General features: G+C 31.6%; 1 protein-coding gene across 1 annotated transcript in view; it reads right to left on the bottom strand.

Moving 5' to 3' along the window:
- Positions 1-8,103: 8,103 nt before the first annotated feature.
- LOC129228270 (protein crumbs-like) overlaps positions 8,104-27,541 on the bottom strand; it is a 138,233-nt gene continuing 118,795 nt past the window's right edge. Inside the window, exons 18-22 of the mRNA XM_054862939.1 lie at positions 21,890-22,013; positions 21,166-21,240; positions 15,703-15,961; positions 13,027-13,301; positions 8,104-12,550 (exon numbers count right to left, since the gene is read on the bottom strand). Of these exons, the coding sequence (XP_054718914.1) occupies positions 12,320-12,550; positions 13,027-13,301; positions 15,703-15,961; positions 21,166-21,240; positions 21,890-22,013 (964 nt within the window). The 3' untranslated portion in view covers positions 8,104-12,319. The remainder of the gene's footprint in view (positions 12,551-13,026; positions 13,302-15,702; positions 15,962-21,165; positions 21,241-21,889; positions 22,014-27,541) is intronic.

Below are 27,541 nucleotides of genomic sequence, written 5' to 3'. Positions count from 1 at the left end.
GGATTCACATATATTCCAAATTTCAACCAGAATGTAGCATTTCTCCTTGAGATAGGGCACTCACAATGGAAAAAAAGAATGGGCGATTGCGCTACCCCCTTTTTAGCTGTTGACACCATAATAAAATCAGCTCTTATACCCACTAAGGGCTACTTGCCGATAAATTTTTCTTTCATTCCGTTCATTATTTCTTGAGATACAGCAGTCACAATTGATGACAAAAAACGTTCTATAGCTCAACTCCCGTTTGAGTTATTGACACCAAAATTGAATCAGCACCTGTTCCTGTTAATGGCACACAGACGTGACACACACACAGACAGACAGACATTTTCCAAAAATAGTTGAAATGGACTCAGCACACCTCAAAACGTTCGAATCTGTCAAAATTTGAAATTCGAAAATTTGCACGAATCCAATACTTTCTTCTATATATTAGATATAGAAGAAAGTAATAAATGCAAATGATTTGTTAATATGCAAAAAAAAACAACAGAATCTCTACAAATACACTTAAAAAAATTGTACAGTTTAGAAAATGCACAAATGGTTGATACACATATAATTTTTCAATCTTAAAGTCGCCATATGCCCCCCCCCTCCCCCATCAAAAAATAGTAAATGACTTAGTGTAGAGTGGTATGAATCACAAAACACCGCATTGTACATTGTACATCTCGGTGGGTGAACTAATGTGAATTTTTTTACGTTTGAATTGTTTTTTCATGCTGTTGGTTAATACAATGCAAAAGATTTTCCATTCAAAAAATTATATTTCATACTTTTACACAAAATATTTTTCTTTTTTTAACTTTAATTTCTTAACCTCTTAACTGTGTTTCTTATTTTGAATATTTTTGCAATAGGAAGCATGCATCTTGGACAAACCACTGCAAAAATAGAGCTCTCATAGGTTAAAATCAGGCAAAATTTGTAATTTTCAAATGCTACTTAACTCCACAAATTAAAAAAAAAAAAAAAGAGGTTTGTCATTACTTGCTCTCAGCACTAACTTTCAGCTGACTTTTGGGTGTTGGCAGGTTCAACTGTTTACAAGCTTCTAAAATTTCATGAAATAGCGTTCGCAAAAAAGAAACTAATTTATTGCACCATTAACAGTATGATAAATATAAAATTACAAAATATAGTTGGAGGCAATCTTTTTAGTTTCTGAACTACAATTGAAAAATAACTGTTGAAACACTATGCCAATAGTCTAAATTTTTTCTTGCGATTTTTCTGAGATTTTAAATAAACTTCTGGATTTTTAAAAGATTACTCATCAGAACTGTATGCTGTGTTATGGCATCCTATCCATCTATTTATGTAAAAGGATTTCAGTGTTAAAAAAAAAACTTTCTGTTGATAGGAAATATAAATATTTTTTCGCACTAAGCAGTACAATTTTTTTAAAAAAGCTTTTGCCTCAATGCTGTACTTTTTTATTTGTGAATAATTATAAAATTTTATTGTTGAATTTTTCAGCGCAGCAAATCATCAGATAGGCTATATTAATGACAAAAGAAATTTGTTAACCTTCATGAAAAAAAATAATAACTAAATATTTCAGAGTGCCATTAGTTTCCTTAAATTGTAATACTTACACTTCATACTTACCAAATTAATTAAAGATGGAAACAAGGTAAATCCACAGAGTATAACATGCAATGATTTTAATCAACGAAATAAAGAATTATTTTCAAACTAAAGAACATGTCTTTTGATAAAATATTTCGCTTTCTATGAATGAGTTTCAACATCAGTAAAATTGCATTGTGACAAAGCTTCTGAGTGTGAAACGGTAATTAAACAATTTTTTTTAATTGAATAATCACCGTAGCAGACGTCAAAACAAATAAGTAAGTTTGTGTATTTACTTCATTTCATTTCACAAGTTACTCTGCTTTTGTCATCGTAAACTGCAAAAATAACGCATTGAACCGCGAACATTGTTTACGTTCACGTTCAGTTTTGCGTATTTGCTCTACGAGGATGCATAGCGTAGTCTAATGTATTTGCGATGCTTACAAACAAAAAATAAATGTCTGATATGGAGAAACCCACTGAATAAGAAGAGAAAATACAATAAATTTAATTTGAGAGAGATTAAAAATAATTTTTTTTAAAAAATTCACATTTGGATATTTTATGTTTAGAATATATTTACAGAAAATACTAACTTTTCTTCTGAAAATTAAGAATTGGAGTATTTTTTGATTGCAGTAATGTAGAATATGGTGATTACTAACAACCTTGATATCTCGAATCTCTCGGAACGAGAAAAAATTTTCGGATGTCGAATTTTCGAGTTACTTAGGTTTAGTATCGTACTTGTACGCCAAGTAAGGCATCTGATCTCACAGTCACAATTACTTACAGCATTCATACATTTGCATGTACTTGGCATAAACGAGGGGGGAAATTATTTTTGAATGAGTAGCAATTTTGACTTTCTTTTGTCTTCTATAAACCTCAACATTCTTATTTGAGGCTGTGAGAAGCAAAGGGATGTAAGTGCCAAAATTAAAAATTTGGAGATAACCAGTACAAATGGAAGGTGAACCTCTCCTCTGTTTTGGGACAAGAGCTAGTTCTAGTAGCCCTGGTAGGTGCTGCTATACGGCATGATTTAGAAAAAAATTTCAATGAAAGCCTACCTAGGACCACAACTTTAAATGCATTTTACTTAACATTTGAAGACATCATCTTACTTTCCTTTGCTTCCCACTACCACATTTTATCTTTAAGTACATTCAACTTTAGCTTTTTGCTAGCAGTTAAAAAAAAAAAGCAAAATAATAAGGAACACGTTTTACTAATCTCATTTGAAAACTGGACCTCAAAGTGCGTACATGTTCAAAAGAACATAACCTCTATGAAAAGCACCCCCTGTTTTTATATTTTTGAGAGAAAAAAAAAGATGAAAAAATGCAGGCACATGTCTCAAGAACTGGTTATACTTCAAAAATTGCCAGGGAAAAACAGCAATTAAAGCTTGCTCTGTGCAAAAATTTTGACATATGAAGGGTTTCAAAAGATTTATTTTTGTGATGTCCATAGAAAATTTATAAAACTTTTTATGAAAGATACAGGGACATTTTTTTCCTAGATACAGTTGACTCTCTGTTTAACGACTTTCAAAGGACCACAAAAAATCGTCCTGAAGTAGAATGCGTAGAAAACTACAGTGGAATATCCGGGACTGTGAAACGCCGATTTTAAATCTAGAGAATCGTTAATTAGAACGTCCTTGAACAGACAGCCAACTATATCAAGGGTTTTGGGATCAGCAGGTTTGACTGTACTTTTAAGAATTGTACAGAAAAAAATGAGATGATTTGTTTTGTTTGTTGAGGTTTAAATGAAATGGTTTTGGAGTAAAAACTTGATTTTAAATTTCAACCTTTTTGATTCTGAATGTGGCTGAACAATCTAAGTAGCTCAATGTAGTTAATTATATGTAGTATTTCATACTTATATACATAAAATACAGAAGCGCGTTACAGAAATATGAATTTCAAATATATCTGTATGTTAATACATTAAATCAAGGGCATATATAAGAGAGGGGCTGAGGGGGCCCGGGCCCCCTCCAAAATGTGGAAAAAAACTTAAATAAGGGTTGTTATTTTTGGTTTTAGTTGCTCACAAATAATTTCCAAACTTTTAGCTACAAAAATGAATAAATAAATATGATGGTGATGATAATAATTATAATGCGTTAGAGCAGAGATTTCTGAACTGGTTGCCGCAGGCAGGAGATGAGGGGTGCCGCCAAGTGTTCATGGTAACAATAATACGTATGTATATAAAACTAGATTAGGATGCTGTGAGAAAATTCTAATTCTCCAAAGGGTGCCATGAATAGCTAAACTTTGGGGGACCCTGCTTTAGATGGCACCAGGATGTGGTGTTCAGAAGGGGTTAGAGGATCCATATCCCGTCCTCCAGAAAAGGACGGGTCTTGAGAAAGCGAAGTTATTTCAACAAAAAGAAAAGCAAATAATGCTGGGGGGAAAAATCTCAATTCTTTCAAAAAGAAATCTTTACATTAAAAAAAAATTAACAGATGCAGCTAATTGCTTAGCAATTTAAGTGCCTCTCTCTCCCCCCCCCCCCTTTTTTTTTCTTTTCAAAATGATTCTCTCCTTAACTCTCGTTCCCTAAAAGAAATTTAAAATAAGTTTGTTGTTAGGTTGGAGTAATAATGGAAATGATGTCCTAAAAACGCATTTATTTGGGCGTTTTTTTTTCCAGCATCAATTTCAAAACATTTCTGGAAGAGGATCCCTGAACCAACATCCTTTCACTGAGGTTACTATGAAAAATAGTCAGCAATTGTGCCTTTAAGATTTCAATTGTGAAAAGTTTCAGAGGAAGATCCCTAAAACCGCTCCTTACCACTAAACGTCTATAAAAATGACCTGAAAATTGTGTTGTACCTTTCAGAGAAGGATTCTCGAACTCCTTCTTACTTCCGAAGATTGCCTAATGTTCGGAAAAAATCTGAATTGCTTTTGAAAATAAACTTAAAATAAAAATTTTCAAAAGTTACTGGTGACAATTGATCACGTCCAACACTTCCTATTCTTCCCCCCCCCCCCCATTTTTTTCCTAGTCGATCTAAAACAAGAAAGTCTTCAAAATACTACACATCAAAGTCCCCTCCACCCACTAAAATCATTAAAGAGCTTCTCGAACCTCGTTTTCAGGGCTAGAATGTCGAAAAATTTCCAGGGGACAATTACTAAATGCCTTGCCTTTTGAAAGCATCAAAATTATTTAAGATTGCCTTTATGGAGCTTCAATTTTGAAAAATGGCCTGACCCCTAATGTTACCAAAATATGGCCCACAGTCGCGCTTTTAAGACTTCAATTACGAAAAAATTTTGGACGAGGGTCCGACTACTCCCATATGAAATCTGGCAAAGAAAAATCTACAATTTTGGAAAATTCAAGGTGGAGAGATCCCTCCACCTAGTATTACTAAACATCTGTTTAAAAATTCGTTTTTTAGGACTTTAATTTCAAAATAGTTTCTGAGGACTGTCCCAGAACCACATTGCCCGTAACATCATCGAAATTAGTCTAAAACTGCGTTTTTAGACCTTCAATTTCGAAAAATTGGGCGAAGAGGTGTGGGATTTCGCTCTATTGTTTTAAAAAAATCAATAGGGGGCAACTTCAAAAAATCCCATTCTTTTCATTACACAAACGTCAACAAAATCCAGTCCATATTGGCGTTTTTAAGATTTTACTTTCTAAAAACTTCCACAGAAGTCCCCGAATTTTCCCTCCCCTTAGCAACACCAGAGACTGTCTAAAACTGCGTTTTTAGGACTAGAATTTCAAAAACTTTCCGGGGGAAAACCCCGGATCCCCCCTCCCCACCAGAAGCAATTATTTCTCGAGAGTGCCTTCCTAAAACTATTATCTGGTTGCGCCACTCGATGACAAACCGTACATAAAGTTCTTGCCCCACCTAGAAAAAATTGAGAAGATCATGGCACTTTTGCTCCCCCCCCCCAAAAAAATACAAATAAACAAAATAAGGGGGGGAGCTAATCTTGGTTATATGGGCCCCCTCCAAAATAAAAACATATATACTCCACTGCATTAAATGTTGAACAACAAAAATTCATTAATCCCATTTCATTCAAATCTATTTTGTTTCCTGTACCTTTTGTTTAATAAATGGTATACATATATGCTACTGTGTGTACATACAGTAATATTGATTATTATTGTTAGGTAAAATTTTTGAATTTCAACTTGAAATGGGTAAAAATTAACCTATCCACTTGGCTACTGTCAAAAACTGTAAAATGGCCTAACTATTCTGCTGAAAACAATTTTGAGGATAATACTGCCATGAGCAGGTAAACAGTAGTATCTATAAAAATGAGTTTTCAAAATATTTAAAGAAACTCGTTTTGGATTGAATACCAACAACAGGGAAATGTTGGGATTTTTTTTTTTTTTTTTTTTGCCTTTTTCTTTCAGCGAAAACAAAATAAGCAAGTTTTACTAATAATAAAGCTGAAAGTCTCTCTGGTTGTCTGTGACACGCATAGCGCCTAGACCGTTCCTCCGATTTTCATGGAATTTGGCACAAAGTTATTTTGTAACACAAGGGTGCACCTTGAAGCAATTTTTTGAAAATTTGATTTTGTTCTTTTTTCTATTCCAGTTTTAAGAAAATTTTACTGAGCTAATTATCACAACGTGGAATAGTAAATTAGGAAACTATCATAATGTGGAACCGTAACATGGGCGAGCCATTTAACATAGCAAATTGGTGAGAAATTAATCATCCATTATTTATTAATATACAAGTGAACCAAATGACCTTTTAATTTTCTACTATGGGCAAAGCAGTGCGGGTACCACTAGTACACAATCAAGATAATGTACAATAGATGACAAAAATGAAAAAACTGCAGTTACTGCCCTTGACAGAATAGATCTATACTTTCATTTAAAGTGGATACAAAAGTATTAGTTTTGAAAATGTGCGCTGACAATCTGATTTATCTTAACTGTTTCTTTAGAAGATTCACACAAAGCTATGTTATTCACTCTCAGCTTCCGTAATTAACGGAAGCAATGAATTTTTCTATAAAAGGTGCACTAATTTTTGAGTATTCAATGTGGAGAAATAGCTAACCTTCGAACTCAAGTTAATTCATTGCAATTCGTGGCATAGTTGGAATATAGGAACCATTTATGATAAGATTCCTAAAGTTAATTTATAATGGCTTAATGTACTTTATATACCCAGGTTCACTAGCACAGGCTATAAATACCTTCTGCAGGGGGGTTTTCGATCAAAAAAAACCTTATGGAGGTATGCTTTAATTAAAAATATTTTCTGGGGGAGATTTTTGATCAAAAATACCTGCTGAAGGGGATTTTTTGATCAAAAACACCTGCTGAAAGCGACTTTTTGATCAAAAATACCTTCTGAAAGGGGTTTTTTGACCAAAACAGTCCTTTCATATGCATAAACTGTATTAGAATTTACATTCAAGTTAAAACCTCTGCCTCTAGGGGGTGTTTTCACCCCCAAAACCCCCCTTTCGCTGTGCCACTGCCCAGGTTGACAATGAAAAGGGCAAAACATTCAAATGACAAAGGAAGAATCTGGCCCCGTTTTCCTGGCTGTGTAAGCCAAGCACTTCATGTAAAATGTTTTTCACTACTTTCCCAGCCATCAGTGTTATCTTGGGAACAGTCCAATTTACCTAAAATGAATCTCTTGGTATTTCAATCAGTATTGTAAAAATTGGATAGTCACACTTCTTATAGAAATTAGGACATAACACTCAGGAATTACAGTATTGTTGTAGTGGCAACTTCTGGAGGGGGCAGAAAATGCACCCTACTTGTGTGTGTGTGTGTTTTTTTTTTCTTTTTTTTGAAACATAAAATTTTAAAGTCAGCTGGGTAAGAGCAGCAATTTCAATTTTTGTCCCGACTCGAAAAAATTGAAAACAGCAGAGAAAACATCTGTCTAATAACTTAACCAGTTTTCTTATTCCTTTTATAATTGTTTTCTCAATTGACTTAAAATTGACTTGATAGGAGGCGTTGGGACAGAATGATTTATTTTTTTAGTTTTCATTTTTTATGAATAATCATATATTTTTCATCCAAAATTACTTTTTTTATTGTTCTGATCATAATCTTTTTTTTTATCTTATTTTTCAAAAGAAGCTTTCAAGATAGACTAAGAACTTTTGATACAAAATTTCAGTGGTATGTCAGCCATGGGTGGACCCTAGCCTTTTCAAAAAGTTTCATCCTGGCCTCTCTTTTCTTGGTCATCAGTCTTCCAGTTTTTGATTCTCAGTTACATTTTAAACTTTTGGTTTCTTTTTGACTAGTTTCCTATGCACTTTGAGTCACCCCTTGCCTATGTGCACCCACTTAGAGGACCTATGGGTTAGGGGATTTTAAATTCATGAAAATCAAGAACATGCAAACCAAATTTTGTGATAAATGAAATTGGAAACCAATGTCTTTTCAGTAGCAGCAAAGAACCAATATTAAATAAAAATCATTAAATAAAACACTTCCAGTTAAATATTTTAAAATGATTTATTTCACAATCAACTGTACAACAAATATGAAAAATGGACGGTACACAAATTATGTTCACAGTGGCGGAATGTTTATTGAGGACGGATTTAATTTTATCACAATTGAAACTGTAGATTTCTTTGAATTTTACAATTTAGTGCAATCACTGAAAATATACTACAAATGTGTTTATATACACATAAAAATGTAAAAAATACTGAAAAATACATGGTACATTGAATCATACAAAACTACAGTAGAAAAAATATCTTTGAACATGAAAATATCACTTTACTTGTTTTGAAATTTTTAGCATGCAAATAAATAGAAGTTTCATAGGAAAACTTAAAGCTTTTGCAATTATTTCGTTTCATCACATTTCACAAACAATGAATTATCATTTCTCAATCTTTTGAAAACATTTTTTCCCTTGTTACTGTCACATTAAAACAATTTGAACAGGTAGGTGAATTCGAGTTCTCTTTAATATTTTTTTAAGATCCAAACTTTTTTTATGCGAAAAATTCCTCAAAATTAAATTGTTACATTCATTTTAGAAAGTTCATTGTTTTTATAAACAACTTATAGAAAATCATAAATATAAAGGACTAAGAAATCACTTTAATATGTTGAAAACGGCAAAATGTTTGAGATTTTTGTTATTGTGTGAAGAATTTATCAAACTTAACTGCTCTCATTGTAAAAATTAATGTATCAATTTACTCATGTTTCTGATCATAAGGGATTCTATACCAACAACACTTAGCTCTCAGAGGATGTTAACAAATTTTTAGTTTCATTTGTAAATTGCTATAGAGCAAATGGAATGTTAATATTTCATGCTTTAAGAGGTCATCTGTGTTTTTGACTAGTCTGAGCCCCTGAATTTCTAAAAATATTTTAAAATAAATTTTATTAAGTTTTAAATCACAAATTTTCATTGTTCTATCAAAAATTTACATTCACTATTTGTCTATTAAAAAGACTTTACCCAAGTAAAAACCTTTTAAAAATTTCTTTCCATTGTTTATCAACTTTTCTATCAATTAAAAGTTTGCATGTACAGTAAAAACTGTTAAGCTGACCACCTGTCTAACTTGACCACTATTTTCAGGCACAGAATTAGATCTATATCATGTAATTCAACCTCTATAAGTTGACCACCTGTTTAAGTTGACCACTAAAATAGTGCACCGCAAGTGGTCAACTTACACAGGTTTCACTGTACTTAACTTTTTTTGCATATCAGCAGATTAAAATTGTGTTGAATATCACAACATAATATTTGACATTTTAAAACCTCAAGACAAAGAAAGCAACTTGGAAAACTTTTGAAATGCCTTGCCAAGAAAAAATTTAATCAAACTTTTCTCAAACAGCTCTTTTAATATACATCAAAGAGGTTCTTATCATTTTTGGAAACAAAATTTAGCTTTTCAGGCATATTTAATTAAATCTACAGCTTTGCATGTTGCACTTGTCAGGGATGTCATTATTTATATAAAGGACACATGTAATATTACATGAGACAATTGACATAAAAACCAAAAAACAATTCAGGTGTGTTTTTAAGAGCGTCACTTGCAAAAGTTTCAGAAAAGTATATTGTCCTCATATTTGAAAAATAAAACTATTTTCTCTGCATTGATTGTGCATGAGCATTATGTAAGCTTTCCTATTTTATTCATCTGACAACGTTCACAAGATGTTAGACTGAATAAAACTGGTAAAATATTTAGATTGGAGATTAAACAAAAGCCTTAAATTAAGCACAACTTCAATTTTCTGATCAATATTAATCATACAATAATATTTTCAAAATAAATCTATTAAGAAAAGTTCTCAATGAACATTTGTATCAAATTAAAATTTTGGTAAACTATTTGATAAAATCTAACAAGAATAAAATATATTAATTGAAAGATATTCAATAGTCCTTCTGATAAAACTTGGAATAAATCTATATACATATTTAACTTCTGCATGTGAGTGATTCAAATAAAATTCGTCATTTTTATAAGTATGATCATTAAATTACATTATAAACTCAACCAGTTTTAGCAAATAAAATATTTTTTTCAGAGCTTAAATAATGTATTCTTTTTTGGAAAATATATTTCATTCCAAATTAATTTTTTATTTAAAAAACATTTGCATTCATATATACAGAGTTAAATTCAGTTACAACACATTTTAAGGAACTGCAAATTTTGTTTGTTGTGATGGAAACTTCAAACAGATGGAATTCAAACAATGTGATGGCGATAAAACAGGACTCCTCATTTATTTCGTTGAAACATATTTTGTTGCATAGGTATTCTCCAATAAGATTTTACTGTTTTAATCATATGAATTTTGAAGAATTTTAAGAATCCGCCGATTTGCTTAAAAAGTAAAAGGAATGCACCAGCACATTACTTTTACTATTTATTGTAGATCTATAAATTGAATATTTTAATTAAAATTCAATTTATAAAATATACCATTAAAATTTTTAAAAATTTCTCTTAAAAATAAACATTCCGGAAGCAGAGAATCACTATTTTAGATTTTTACAAGCTCATTAAATCAATTTCTACACATAGAGAGGAAAAATGGAATTTTTTTTTTATAACACAAATATATAATTAGATGCAGCAATTAAAAATTTCAACCAACACTTCAATAAATATTCACACACGTACATACACACATGCACACAAAGGACATATTTACAAAAAATACACTGCACTAAGGTGCTGGTTTCCATGCAGATAGACTGAAATTGGTGATTTTTTTATGCATTATATGCACTTAAAGTAATAAATGCAGGATTCAATTTTAGTAAGGCTTTCTGATGCTGCAACAACGTATTCAAAATACACTACAAATTATGCAACAATTAATGCTTTGATGCAATATTTGTAAAAGTTTTAAAAAATTAACATATTACATACTCATTAAAAAAAAGCTTCACTTTTAAACTAAACTGCCAGTATTCTTTTTGATTATGTAATATTCAAAGACTGATAATAATAATTAGGTGTCAACTTCGGGGAGAAGGACATATAATGTTCTATCCTAAATTGATTTCAATGAAATGAAATTTTTATAAGCTACTTCAATAAAATAACGAAAAAAAAAAGAATTGTATGTTATTTTTCAACTTTTCTTTAAAATTTAGAGTTTTTCTTGGTATATTTTTACTGATGAGAAAAATAATCAGTCAATCTTGATTTGTCCTCACCCTAACTGCAATCAGCATCCTGTTCTGTGAAAAAAAAAATTCACTAAAATCAGGGGAAGGTTGAAACTTCCTTGATTGTACATTAATCATTTTATGAAAACTACTGAAACTGCTGTGGCTTTTATCTTTCCCTTGAAGATATACACACATCAGAGCACACTGGTTGTGAGACAAAATGTCAGAATTAAAGTTGCAAACAGTCTGAAATATACTATCATTTTTTACTAGTTAAAAAGAAAAACTTGCTCCAGTTAAAAAAACTACAAGTATATAATGTGTTAAATTCAAAATAAATTTACAAAAATTATAAAAATAGTTACTTTTATCCCTTTGAAAAGAATTGTATTTCAATGAAGATTGCATCAAAGTCTCAATTTAGCAGCAAACTGGCTGAATTTTGGGCAGTTTTAAATTGAGTTAAGTGCACTTGTGCAATGCATTACTACTTCTACTTGTTTTCCCCCTTCGTATTTTACTTTTAATAGATGTTTCTTTTTCCTTTCTTTTTTGACTTCTCTGTCAAAACGTCAACTAGTCGTGCAATTTTCAACACCTTCGAGTATGAACAAATGATCGGTGATTCAAAGCAGAATTCCGTCTCTTATACAGTCTGAGTTTCAGGTTAAATAAATAAATATCTTTCATCCAATTGTGGCTTTTTTTACTCACACAAGCTGCTATGCATAGCACTTATTTTAAGTATTTCACTAAATAAGTCATTGCTAAAAAAGAACAATATATATAGCCAAATTTAGCTTCACTGATAAACAAGTGCTGGCTTATTTCGGACATTTTCTCCGTAAAAAGAAGGCACTGCATAAAATTGATATTTACCCATTACTTAAATTGCTCATAAGTGCTATATGGCAAATTTTTACCATGGCAGAATAACAAACACTGAAACAAAAACCACATCTCTACTGCTAATTTCAGTTTGAGGTAAAACTCGTATGAGGATGATGATAGCAATAATTAAAATCACATTGAAAGAAAGCAACTCCACAAAGTTGCTTATATCAATCGTTCTTCAGGAGGAGGCTTCATCACATGATTCATCTCTACGCGGGAACCGAACATTTCTTGTCGACTAGGACTGTAAGTACCTCGGGTGGCTCTCTTCTTTTTCGCCATTCTGAGGAACACGATGGTGCCAACCAGAAGGCACAAAATCAGGAGGGAGAGTATTGGAATGAGCACAACTAAAATCAAATTAGTGTCATCTCCACTTTCTCGAACAGCAAGCTGTTGAAAAGAGAATAGAAACAAAAAATGAAATAAACAAACCTTTAAAACAAGTTGATACATTAAGCAAAAAAAGAAGTATAACAGAAAATAGCTCATTTTTAATCAGTTTTATCCTACAGGTAATTGCTCAAAAACAAAAAGCGCTAAAAGTTTGTTTGTTTTTGAAAATTAAGAAATTCTAATAACTTATGGAAAAGGTAATAATTTTATTATTTTTTCAACGAGAAGGAGAAACAAACATGTTTTAAAAGAACATCAGTTCTTTTATCACCAAAAATTAGTTATTAGGATCTGTTTCCCCTTTTATTTTTATTACAGGTTGTTTTAAATGAATTATAAGATTTTTATGGCACACATAGTGCACCTATATTTTTAAAATAAAATTTTGATAAAAATAAAAAGGAATTTATCTAATGTGCTACAAAATTTAATAAACATTAAATTTAAAAGTCTGCATATATAAAAAAACTTACCTCTGTGGTGCAGTCACTTCCACTATATCCTTCACTGCAATCACAACGATGGACAAATATTATCTCATATTCATCCATCAGTGGCTGACAAAATCCTCTATAGCTGCACTTGGACTCGTGGCATTCATTGTACACGCTGCAATGGGTGCCAATGAAATTTTCTTTGCAGTTGCATTGGTATCCTTCCTGAAGATTTTCACAGGTTCCATTGTAGCATACATTCTTTTTTTCAGAACAATGACGAATTTTGTCTTCACAGAATTCTCCCTTGTATCCTACAAAAAAAAAAAAAAAAAAAAAAAAATGGGATTGTGCCTTGCCAAAGTAAAACTTTAAGCATACTTTCTAATATTGTTATTTTAACTAAAATTAGTCTGTAAGGTAATAATTGCAAGAGACTTTAACATTAATCAGTAAATAAATAATGACATTAGTCTAAGTCACAATCAACTAGGATTAAAAGGATAACCAGTAATGAACCTATGATTTTAAGCCATAGTGCCAATGTTACTATAAATATATATTTCAATGCAAAAATTATAAAGACCTGTAAAGTAGTGCCTACACAGGAAATTTTTTTAACTACATCACAAACAGGTACACAAGAATTTATTTCAGGAGGAGATAAAGCCAAACATTATGAGACTTTCCAGATGCAAGTTTGAAAGTATTCAAATCCTTATTCCGAATGAATAGTTTTAAATTCATTTCACGGCAGGGACCCATGCCCCTTCGGCTCACCCCTTAAATACGCACTTGCCAACAATAGTTAAAATCATACAGCATATTATTTTATGAAAAAGTTTTTATTAACAATGTTTCATACGTTTTAATACAGTCGAGTCTCGACTTACGCGAGACATGCGTTCCAAGACCCCCTCGCGTAAGTCGGAATTTCGCGTTGTGGAAAAGGATGTGTTTACGAATTTTTTGTAAACATACCTAGTTATTTTAGGCGTTTGTAAACACCCCTCAAACTGTTTTGAACTGGTTCTTATCTATACATTTCCATTTATTACATAAAGAAGTGACTTTTTACGGTAATTTTATTTAATCTGTATTATTCAACACAAAATATTGTTACGATGCACAAAATTATGAGAGAGAGAGAGATAAAATAAAACAAGTTCGGTATGCCATAGCATGAAGTAATAATAAAATGCAGCACTATAATAGTACTGTACAGTAAGTACAGTAATTATATTTAAAATTTAAAATATGAAGATGGTGATGACTTATGCTATGCAATTAGATTGTTATCAGTCTTCCCCTGACATTGCATGCGCCTCAGGAAACTCGTCAGAAGAAGAGGAAGAATAAGAAAGAGGGATGAATTGATCTCCTAATTTCGGCCGAAAATTTTCGTGTTGTTGGCGAGGGATTCGTATTAACTATAAAATTCTTCACTGCAGAAAAACTTGTGTTATAGCCATTTCGCATAAGTCGAATCGCGTTGTAGCGGGAGTCGACTGTATACGTATGAAAAATTCAACTTGGGAACTTGCGCAGTTAGTTGTGCTGAAAGGATGAAAGCATATTCATGAAGTCAGTGTTTAGTAAGCTACAACAAAGCCGAAACTTAGCATCACGATTTCTTTCTAAATATTTTCGCGTTAAAAGCGAGGAATTCGCTTTAGCTTTAAAATTCGTTGCTCCTGAGAAATTCGTGTTATAGCCATTTCGCGTAAGTCGGATCGCGTTGTAGTGGGAGTCAACTGTACTTTATAAATTGAATGATAAACATTACATGACATTAAAAATGTTTGAAGGCCAACTTTTATATATTAATTCAAACCCATTAAAATAAGTATGTAAGAATATAAAGATTTAGTTTTTTCATATTTAATACAGTTAAGGGGAGTTGAAGTTAACAAGTAAGAGCTTAAAAGTTGTGACTCAGTCATTTGTTTTCCAGAGAAATAGTTGGCACATAGCTTTAGAGAGAAAAAAATTCTCGTTTTCTAATGGCATAAGTCACATTTTTTTTCATTTGATTTAAGCTTAGGACACATGAAAAAGTTTGAAATACATTTTTTATTTGCTTAATCAAAATCAGGGCTCTCCAACCTACAGTTCCGCAAGCAGATTTTTCGGGCCCAGCTGGAAGCTCATTAACTGAAAACTTTTTTTTAAATTTGATAATATATTTATTTTTACGCATTTTTGAAGAAAACTATTTCAAGAAAATCTCAAAGACCACTATTAAGCATGATCTATTAAGCAGCCATAGGGGGCTGGAAGGGGCAACTGCTTCTCCCAAGAGGAGAGTCTAAACTTTCACTTTCCTCCATAAAGTCACCAAAGTTAGTTTAAAATTGCATTTTTTGGACTTCAATCTCATAAAATTTCTGGAGGATAGTGTCCCCCCCCCCCTCATTTGACCAAAGATAACTAAACCATCTGAACTGAAATAATGTTGAATTGTTGGCCCGCCTTGTCTCCAAATATTTACTATGTGGCCTTGAGCAAAAAAAGTTGGAGACCCTTGATCTAAATGATTCAAGTTATACTTCAAAAGTTATAATTCATATTAGAACTAACATAATTTTCTTTACTTCGTTGTATGTACTTTCATTCAAGATCTATAACTTCCTTCAAAGAAAGGTCATTTGGAGTTTCCAGCCGTTCTATGAAAACGGAACATCAGCCATCCTAGTGTCAAGAAAAATCTCTTACCTGGAAAACATTCACATTTAAAGGCACCAATCCCATCAATGCATTTCCCATATTTGCAAGGGCTGTTCTCACACTCGTCAATGTTGAGCTCACAATGCTCTCCGGCAAATCCATCCAGGCACTGACAATGATAGGAAGCAAAATCTGACCCTTCATAAAGGCTGCACCTTCCATTGTTCTGGCAAGGGGATTTAGCACAAAAATTGATGGTTTCATTACACAAAATGCCTTCATATCCATCCAAGCACAAGCATTTGAACTGAAAAGAGAAGATTTTAAAGACGGGTTACACATCAATCTGCAAATTATTATAACAGAACAGCTGAAGGGCATTTGGCAGAGGATTTTAGGTAAGGTCCGGACAATATATATATTTTTTAAGTTGATATTTTATTTTACTCACAAAATAATTTGAAATGCAACTAATGCACATATATATTTGTATTCAAAGAGAGAAATAATATTTCCGAGCAGTAGCCAATTTTTGCAACTTTAGGTACACTGTGAAAGCAGTACTGGAGTGGTTTTCTTAAATTTTGGTTTTGAAAGAAAGTTTCACTGTCATATATGTAATATCAAGGTAATTGGCTAAGAAGATATTGATACAGTGAAGCACTGTTTATACATTTTTTTATACTTTTTATCAATTATACCTTTTTTAAATTGGACCCTGCAGAGTCCAATACACATTAACGTATATCTATTATATGTTTTTCCCTTTGTATGCTTTTTTCATACAGTCCCTTCAAAAACGTATAAACGGTGCTCCACTGTATTTGCGAAACCATTTAGTTTATTAATGCAATTACTTTTAAAACATTTTGCTGGTGCAACTTTTAACCTCACATACTTTGGACACAGACTGTGGTCTGTCAGTTGCCATAGAATTATAGGCTCTAGACAATTGATGTCAAATTAAAATGGTAATAATACTACTAATTCCAATTTTCTTTCAAAAACAAGACTGAGTGAATAATTAAATAGTAAAAATGTATTAATGTTCTAATTAGATACAAGCTTAGCGATAGGGAACTTTTTGCAGTGAAAACCCATGCTAGATTTGGCAGTTGAGAAAAAAGCGTTGAAGCAGAATACTAAGGGTTCTGCATTTACTATACTATTTTTAAGCAATAACTAATGCAAATACAGCTGAACTCTTAATACGACCACATCTCAAACGAAATCACGGCTAAAACAAACTATGTTCATTAAGTTTGATTTGCTATTTAATTATATTACAACTGTCACGCTTTGTACGTACTTTTTAAAAGAAACTGATCATTATTTTTTGAGGTTGTTGAACGTCCACTGTGTGTCGAGAAAAAACTATTAATATGGTTTTGTAGGGAATAAAGCTCTTACACTTGTATTCATGTGGACATTTCAATTTACTCAAGAGGTAAAAATGCTATTTTCTATTGTAGATTCGCAACCTGTTCTGCAATTATTGATTATCATCTCCCTTTTTCCATCTGTTCCAAAAGCATTCAATTTTAAGAAATAAGTTAATTATTTCTGAATATACTTCTAATTTTATTACAATGCACATATGAGCAGTAATAACTAAAGTTGAGGCAAACCTAAACTGGCAGCATCATAATGTCGTGATTAGGATCTGCATAGCCTTCACAATTTAATGCTGCCAGGCTAGGTTGGCCCCATACCTTTGAAGTGTATGTAAGCCCTTCCTCATTTTTCATTATTACTTATTCATGGTTGTTACGAATAACGGTTGATACAAATTAATTCGTGGACTTTTGGTATTAACAGAGTTTAACTTTATGTCACATAAACTTAGCATAATAACATTAATGAACAATAACCACAATAGTACTAAATGACTACATTTGAGGCAATGAGAAGCAAAGGGATGTAAGTGAACATTTTCAAGTTTTAAGTAAAACACGTTCAAAGGTAACTTCCTATGTAGGCTTTCATTGATTTTTTTTTAAAATCATGCTGTACAGCCAGGGTTCTGGCCAGAGGAAATTTGGGTCCGTTAACGGACCCTTCACAAAAATCGGATCAATCAAAACAAACCTTTCACAAAATCTGGACCGACCAACCAAAACAGACCTTTCACAAAATCCCGACCAACCAAAACGGACCCGACCAACCAAAACGGACCCGTCACAAAATTCTGATAAACAAAAATGGATCTTTCGCAAATTGTTTATTGGAAGAGCAAATCAAAATAACGCAGCATATTTCCAAGGATAATGTTTGGAACCTTTTTTAAAGTTAAATTAGAGGTATCAACTTATACAAAATCTGCTAATTTTGCAAAAGGAAAGAAAAAAAAAGGTGCTCTTGCACTCTTGCTCTCGTGGTGGTGTGGTGGGTGGGTGCGGTGCTCCTGGCTCCTGCAAGCGATAAATAACTACTAAGGCCAAATAAGTATAATGCTTGTTGTTGGTTTCTATGAAAGAAATCAGCAGCTGAAGGTCAGTTTGGTTTATAACTTTGCTTGTTTGTTTTATGCAGCGGTGTTGTTGCAAACTTCTCTGAAAAAAAGTCAGTCATAAGCACTTTTCTCCCTGCTCATGATTTAATAAACAATAATATACAGCGAAATGAACTTAGAACTGCAAAGGATAGTAGGGATGGGGAGGGGGGAATGTGATCGCTTCAGATAGGGTTAGATGTTTAACTGTTTACCAATGTTTAACTGTTTACCGCCACTAAGCCTTGCCACTTAGCCTTAGTGTCTGGCCGGTGATGTTTAATTGTTATTTTGGGAGAAAGTTATATGGGTTTGATTTTTCAATGCTAAAAAGGATAATTAATTTTAAATAAACTCTTTTATTTCTCGTTTTTTTCTTTAGATGCCTACATTTTGAAAAGCGCAATCTTTTTAAAATCGATATGAGAATCATACTTTATTCTTTTTCTAAGCTAACTTTGCTTTATTAGGATGCAAATAAATGAAAAGTCTCTTTATTTTTGTAACAACGCTTATTTTAAGTTTTTAAAGCGGAATTCAATTTTCTTTTACGAGTCAAAAATTTAAATGCTGAATCGATGGTTCATTTTTCATTATATTTTTTTTTATTCAACTGTGTCCAGACATTAATGATATTGTTACAAATCCTGTAAATAGTAATTATTGTAGTAACGTAACCTGTAAATAGTTTCCCGTAATGAATATACAACCCCTTTTCATATGGCTAAAGTATACGACCCCCCCTATTTCCTTTTTGTTCATTGATAAAATTTGATAACAGTCTACTCTTTTCTAGAAGCGTGTGGAATATTTGAGAGATTTCTTTTCGGTGTGTATATAAGCCGTTTCGATTGAGAATTCGAACTGAGAGTGTATTATCTCTGTTTACTGCGAGGCATTTCGCTGTGTTGTTTTTCGTATTTGGAAGTAAATACGTGTGTAACGGTTGAGTTTACGGTGTGGTGTGATATTTACTTAATTGCTGATGATTAATTTAGCAGTTGTTGACGATCTTTCCTGTACATAGTGTAAATAAATTCTCTGTGTTTTTAATCAAGAACTGTGTCATCCTTTCAAGAAAGTTAAAAGTCTCACCGAATCTGTTACAATATGTTTATCATAGGACTCTAAAGTGCAATTCTAAAATAACCAGGGTTGGCTTTCTGCCGGCAGAAACTAGTTTTTGCCGTGCCAGTGGCAAAAACTGGTTATAACCGGTTAAAACCGGCAGAAACTGGCAAAAACTTAAAATTGTCTTAAAAAACTAAAGTAATTACTAAATGATATTTGTTTAAACTAAAAAATTAAACTTCATTTCATCATTGTAAAAAATAAAATGTTATGCTATTGCCCTTGATTTAGTTCAGAAAGGGAACTTTTCAATTGCTGATGCTCGTAATATTTCGATGAATCTAACAAAGGACGAAAATCATATAGGTTCTTAGGATAGAAGAGTGACATACAGAATTAAACTGGCATTACTGTTTCTAATTTGCTCGCAAATAAGCTCCATCTAAGTTGCTTGTGATTGAAATTATCATGTGCTTCAAGAAGAAAGTCAAGTTTTACATCCTAATATTAATCTAGATTTTGTACTTAATATCACAGCTTTGCAAAACAAATTGGCCCCACTTCTCGAAACTCATTTTTTCCAGTCGAATTTTTACCACTACCCTAGTTACTACATGATGGACCAGTTTAAAAAATATATACAATTTGAAAGTTTTATGAATAGTGCTTGTTCCTTGATGCATTGCCTGCTAGCTCTTCTGTTGCAAGAATATTCTAAAGTTTTCTCATTCGTGCATATGAAATTGAGAAACTATTTAGATTTTTGGAACCACCTTTTCCAAGAAGCTACTGCAGGGTCAAAACAACGTAACATTTGATTCTGAATTTGTGATAATATTGTAAATTAAACTGTACTTCGGTTAATAATTATTTTTTCCATGCATTCTCTACTGTCTGTCAATATTTTTTTTTTTTTTGTCATTTTGAGAGTTTTTGCCAGTTTCTGCCGCAAATGTGGCAGAAAGTGGTTTTTGCCATGCCGGTTTTAACCGGTTTCTACCAGTGGTTTTAATTGCCCCGGCAGAAACTTGCCAGCCCTGAAAATAACTTTATCAGAAATATTTGTTTTACCAGCCGTTTTTATACTTTTGATGTTTTCAGTTTGAGGATTGTGATCTCTTTGCAATCCGCAATGGGAATCTGATTTTTCGAATTTTTGATGTTTTGTACGCTTTGTTAAAAGGTAAACAATTAAATTTTTTTTTTTTTTTAAAAATCATGGAGTTTATGAATTTTAAACTAAATTCTGTGCTTTTTAACAATGTCTTGGTTCAAAAAGTTAAATGCTGAACCCCTGCCTGAATTTCTTTATTACAATTATTTTAAATACTATACATATAACATTTCTAGCATAATTTAACATAATGTAGAATGGTAAATAAATATTGATACTTGAGGGGTGCCCATCTCCCAGATAGCGATGCCGCCCTCCCATACCCCAATACTCGAAAAACACTAAAAAATGATATTCACAACAGAAAAGAGGGAAAACACTCAACATTAAGTGTCAATGATGCAGTTTGCGCCATTTCAAAATTAAATTTCGTTTTTACCTAAAAAAAACTTTTTTTTAATTAGATTTTTCACAAAATTAATTGATTTTTCACAAAAAACGGACCCTGTGAAAAATCCTGGACAGACCCCTGACAGCAGCACCTACCAGGGTTACTAGTACAATCTCTTGCCCCAGGACAGAGGAGAGATTCCCCTAACTTTTGTTCTGGTTATCACCAAATTTTTAATTTTGCCACCTACATACCTTTGCAAATTGCCTTAAGCAAATTGTAAATGACTGGTAGGAATGTTTTAAAAACCCAAGAAGGTTGCATGAAACCATTAGGTCACAATCTCTCTCTCTCTCTCTCTCTGATTCAACTTGGCTTTTTTTTAAAGATGTCCCAAAACTTAAAAACAATAACGCTTTCAAAAAATAAATAAATTATAATTACCTTTCTTTCACTTGATGTGTCGATATTTATGCAATTTCCACGTTTACACTGTACAACACTACAGTCCAAAATTTTCTAAAAATCAATTATACATTAATCGGCAATCATAAATGAGGAAAATTTTATCACATTATAAGTTCAAAATAATTTCATGAAATTTTAATTGCAAGGCAATTATAATATTTGGCAAGGTATAACAATTGCAAAAAGTTATATTCTTCTACTTTTCATTTTTAGGCTGTTGTCAAAAATACTATTATTTCATCACTAAAAATATTTTTAAAAAATTTAATTGCAAATTGATTTTCTAAAACAAAAGAATTTTCAAACTTACGGCAATAATGATGCAAAAGTACTTATGAATAGCAAACCATTAAGCTGGAAATATTTTTTTTTAAATTTTTTATCTTTAAAACAATTAAATAATTTAATAATTAATTATTTTTAAAAGCAAAATTTTAAAAATGTTTTCTTTTTTTTTCATTTGTTTACACCAATAAAAATTCAATTCTGACAAAGATAAAATAAAGGAAACTTAAAACCCCACAGTTAAAATTTTAAAAATCTTTTTTCACTAATATTTAACATAAAAATACAATTATTTGTTAATCAGTAGTAGGCATTCCTTCAATCATTTTTTAGCCAACATTGAAATTTTTTTTAGCCACATGATGTTAAACAAAAGACATTTTCCAAGTAAAATACTTAGCAAAATATCACTTACAGGTTCACTACAATCCATTCCTTCATACAAATCTGTACAGGCACATTTATACTGGTTGCCGTCTTGATTACAAGTTCCACCATTCTTACAAGGCATTGGATGACATAAATTCATTTCCTCACATCTAGAGTGAAGAAAGTAATAAATAATTTAAAACACAATAATTGAAGAACAAAAGCTAAGGCACTGTTTATAAAATTTAGAAAACCTTTATTCAATATTTTGTCTTTTTTTTTTTTTTTTTTGAGTTTTATACAGTATGCTTTTTCTTGCAGCATATCTTTTGATCATTAATTTGTATGCATGTGTTCCTTATACAAGTTCAGTGTACGTCAGATATTTTGCCCAATTTTAGACGGGGTCCTTTGATGCTCAGATATTCACATAGAGTAGTTCTTGTCCAGCTATGGGAGGGGGGGAGGCAACCCCTTATTTCCTTATACAAACGCAGTTTTCATCGGATCTTTGCCAAATTTGGCACAGAATTTCTTTGATGCTTAGAAATTGTTGTAGGAGAATTTTCATCTCCCTAGATAGAGAGGAGAGGGGGGGGAGCTAAAACACCCCACTGAGAGGTCTCTTTGTGTGAATCCACAGTTTACCGCGGACCTTTGACAGAATTGGCACAGAGGGACAGGTTCTTTGATGATCAGGAATTTACATAGGTTTTTTCTGGCTCCAATGGGAAGGGGACAAACCTTCCTTCCTATCTGATGGTTTTTGCTAGAAAATACTTGAAACGGAATGTTTACGCCTATTTGTAACAATGACTTAACTTTTAGAAGTTAAAAAAAAATCCAAAGAGGTCTAAATTTAAATTTTGAGCCAGGCCCTTTTCTATGGGTTGAAAGGGAATTTTACTTTTTTTTCTCTTTATGTTAACCTGACTGTTGAACATACATCACTCAACACGACTTTTATTTTTGAGGCAGGCCAAGCAATCCTGAAAAAAAAAATTTTTTTTTTCAAGAAGTACAAACCATCATTTTTTCAGTAAAGTTGTTTAAGGCAATCAAACAACTTTTTAAAAATGTTCAAAAACTAGTCACATTTTTTGAAACGTTAAACCTATAACTATACCTCCTACATTCAAGATTCTAGCAAAGTTTAAAAAAAAAAAAAAAAAGGCAACATTTAGATTATTTTACCCTATTTAAAATAGACAACACATTTTTTATTGATTTTTAGTTAATTTTATTCGATGAGCTAAAAGAAAAGATTTTTTTGTAGATTGCCATAGTCAAACCTTGCTGCATCTAATATTTCCCTGAGCATACCTATCTGACATAATAGTTGGTCAATTTTGATAGTAGAAATAATATTACATTTTAGGGACTATTATAATTAGTAGTAACATGATTTCTCCCTGTTTTTACTAGTTTATTAATTAATAACAAGGTTCTAATTATCCCGTTTTCACGTTATTACAAAAAATGATACCTCAAAAGATTTCATTTGAAATTTTGATAGATACTAGGCAAGCGCCTAAGCAAAATGTATGCCTGTTTAACAAGAGATTTTGTAATGCCACTACAACTACTACTTAATCTGCTGAGCCCAAAGAGATATAACATTTTCACCAAAAACATTTTGTTCTTAATGTTTAGGATTTCAAGCTTTATTGAACTATTCAATCTTTACAGAAATTTATTGAACTATTCAATCTTTACAGAATTATATTGAATGAAACCAAGCTTTATTGAGCTATCCATTAAAACTAGGAATTTCTCTTTTTTTTTCTTTTTTGCATAAATTTGTGAGACAATGGTTCTGATTTCAATAATTAACAAGGTCAGCATGTCAACTCATATACACATACTGCAGCACTTCAGGTCCAAAATTCAACACTATGCTATGTTGCTATTTTTTATTACTTTTCCCTTATAGATCATTCACTAGCTAATAATCTTTTGAGCAGGCATGCAGTATCACATTTCTTTGATTACCAGTCTAACATTATTTTTCTAAATTTGATTTTAAAATGAGGGGTACAGAGTGACATTAATTACTAACTTGTACAGGGTGTCCGAAAACTGTTTAACACATTTAAAAAATTTATAGAAAAGCAACAAATAGTCGAATGAATGTGTGGTTTGCACCACGATACTCCAGTCTCAAAGAATTTTTTGTTTACATTGTATGGGAGACGATACCATAAATAAAGTCTTTTTCCGTACGTTGAGTGCTGCCATCTAGTGATACGTTAACAAGTTAACTTTTACATTGTTACAGTTGACTGCGAAATTAACGAAAAATTATTGACGGAAATTTTGCTGTAACTGTTTTTTGAACACGAAAATTGAGGAAGAAAGCTTTTTCTTTTTTTTTTTTCAGAGAAGGGAGGAGGAATTTAGTTTAAAATAATACAATTTGCTATCTGTACAAGTTATCCAAAAATCACTAAAAAATATGACATAAAATACAGTTATAAAGATTATTTTTCGAACCCGAAAGATGAAATAAAGCTTTCGATCCAAATTGTGTTGTGTTCAGCGGGGGGGGGGGGGGGGGGATTAACGATATTGAAAAGTGATAAAAATGGAAAATAAAAATGAATGCAAATTTTTCACCTTTTTTTTTTTTTTGCCTTTTTACTAATTTTTATATTTAACAATTATAGAAATAAATCGTATGCGAAGAAAACATCTTATACATTAAATGAAAATAATCATATTTTAGATTGTTCATAAGCTAGAATAAAAATAAGGACTCGGCTATGAAAAATATCAAATGTTGTAAATGATCAACAAAAATCCATAACACAATAAGAATTTATTTCTTGATGATTCAAACATTTCTTACTACACTACTCAAAAATTGACATTAGTAACCCCCCCCCCTTTTTTTTAGGAAAAGACGGTGGAAACATAAATGAATAAATCAGTTTTACTAAAAAACATAACTTTTAGTGATGTTATGCTTTTATCATGAAAATAAAAAGTTTGACACTTTCTCCTGAAAGCGAAAATGAATAAAGTAATAAATATAAAAAGATATAAATTTGCAAAAGCTTGTATGGATGTATTTCGGGGTTACAAGGAACCCCATGTGAGCTTGCGGATTTTAAAACTCGACATCAGTCGATTGTCTCAGCTCACATCTTTTCTGCAATGAAATAATAAAAAAAGTATTCCCCTTGAGTTCAAAACGCGTGTCAGCGTGTTTTTGCAAATTAATTCTTGAAAAAAAAAAAAAAAAAGAAACAAACTTTTACATGTACACTTTAGTCCTTTTTTTCCACTTAACTATTAGTGAGCTGAAAGTGAATGAAAATGTCTCAGTATCAAAATAAATAATAAAAACAATAACGCATTGAAAAGAAGAAAAATACCTGAAATGTAACTAAACAAATAAATTTTGCTAAAAAACATAACTTTTAGTAATGTGTCATGAAAAATAAAAAGTTTGAAAATCAGCCTTGAAGCAAAAACGAAAACAAATGAATAAATAAATACAAAATGACAAAACATTGCAAAAACTCGTTGGCACGTGTTTCGGGGTTACAAGGAACTCCTTTTTCCTTTCAAAACAGATGTGAGCTTGAGGATTTAAAAACTTCACCTCAGTTGATTGTCTGTACATAAACAAGCTAACATCTTTTCTGCATTGAAAAAAGAGTTCCCTATGACTCCAAAACACGTGTCAGCGTGATTTTGCAAATTTATACTTGGGGGAAAAAAACTTGGTATTTTTAAGTATTTATTTTCCACTAAACTATTAGTTAGCTCAAAGAGAATGAAGGAGTGCCACAGTATCGAAAATAAGTAAGAGAAATAATAACACACTGAAAAGAAAAAATGCCTGAAATAAAATTAAACAAATAAGTTTTGCTAAAAAGCATTACTTTCGGATATGCAAATATCATAACGAAGCAAAGCTTGAAAATTTTCTGAAAAGAAAAGCAATTAAGCAAAGTAAAAAAAATAAATAAATAAAAAAAAAAATCTACTAAAACTCTCGGACACGTGTTTCGGAGTTACGAGGAATATTCCCGCTAAAGTAAAGTTCAGCAGAAATGCACTGTGCTGATTGGTCAAAGGGCAATGCGCACCACGAAACCATAAGGGGGAAAAAAATAGCGCAGATAAAACTAATAATACAAAGAAAAAGAAAACATTGTAGGTGATTATTCATTTAAAAACAAAAATAGAAGAAAAAACAACGATTTTCAACAATAAACTTCAGGGTAAGGGAGTGGGTTTGGGATACATCGAAAGGAAAAAATATTTGCATTGAATGATCTCTTCAGGAATTTTTCAATGATTATGTAAGGTGATTGAAGAAAATGATTTAAATGAAAAGGGAACCCTTGAAACATGCGAAAAGAAAATTGTGTTTTTTGGTTTTCGCATGATGCACAGAAAAGGGAACGGGGAGGGGGAATCAGACAAAAGGAACTTCAGCTAAACTTACAAAAGAAGGGGGGGGGAATCGCTTTTTGGCCACGAGTCTAAATTCATGGGCTCATATCTATTTTGCAAGGAAAAAGCGGTTCCTTGTAACCACGAAACACGTGCCCGAGAGTTTTAGCAGATTTATGCTTTTTCTCTTACTTTGCTTAATTATTTTTACTTTGCAGAAAATTTTGAAACTTTGCTTCGTTATAATATTTACATGTCTAAAAGTAATACTTATTAGCAAAACTTATTTGTTTAATTATGTTTCAGGCATTTTTTTCATTTCGGTGTGTTATAATTTCTATTATTTATTTTTGATACTGAGGCATTATTTGTGCTCACTGATGGTTTAGTGAAAAATAAGAACTTACTAAAATGTATCAACAAAAGATTTTTTTTTTTTCAAGTATAAATTGGTAAAAACTCGCTGACACATGTTTTGAAGTCATGGGGGAACTTTTTTATTATTATTTTACTGCAGAAAAGACGTGAGCAGAGACAATGGACTAAGGTAGAGTTTTTTAATCTGCAAGCTGACATTTTTCTTGAAAGGAAAAAGGAGTTACTTTTAACCCCGAAACACTTCCATACGAGTTTAGCAAATTTGCTATTTTATATTTAATTCATCCATTTTCTGTTTTGATTTCAGGAAAAATATCAAACTTTTTATTTTACTAAAAGTTATGCTTTTTAGTAAAACTTATTTGTTCATTTAAATTTTTGCCGTATTTTCCTTATAGGGTTATTAATATTAATTTTTGAATCACTGTAGTGAGAAAATTTTGAATTATCATGAAATTAATTTTTGTTGTGCTACTGATTTTTCTTTTCTTTTCTTTTGATCATTTTACAACGTTTGATAATTTTCATACCTGTGTCATTGTTTTAAATTTAGTCCACGAACAATATAAAATACAATTGTTTTCATTTTTATGATTTGTTTCAAAAATTTCTAACTGTAAAAAAGAAATGAAAAGGCAAAAAAAAAAAAAAAAATCCTTTATTTTCATTTTACATTTCTTTTCAATCTCGTTAATCCCCCCTCCCGTCTCCGCTGAAAACAAAATAACTTATATCGCAAGCTTTATTTTATCTATTACATCTTTTTAGGGCTCTTCAAATGATCTATACAACTGCATTAAATGTCATATTTTTTACATTACTTTTGTAATGACTCATAAAAATCTCTAACGAACTTGTGCAGTTAGCAAATTTCATTGATTTAAACAGAATTAATCCCCTCTTCGCTGCAGAA

The sequence above is a fragment of the Uloborus diversus genome, chromosome 8 (assembly GCF_026930045.1).
Source record: "Uloborus diversus isolate 005 chromosome 8, Udiv.v.3.1, whole genome shotgun sequence".
Classification (NCBI taxonomy): domain Eukaryota; kingdom Metazoa; phylum Arthropoda; class Arachnida; order Araneae; family Uloboridae; genus Uloborus; species Uloborus diversus.
The sequence above is the reverse complement of the archived record's forward strand: the minus strand, read 5'-3'. Positions and strand labels throughout refer to the sequence as shown.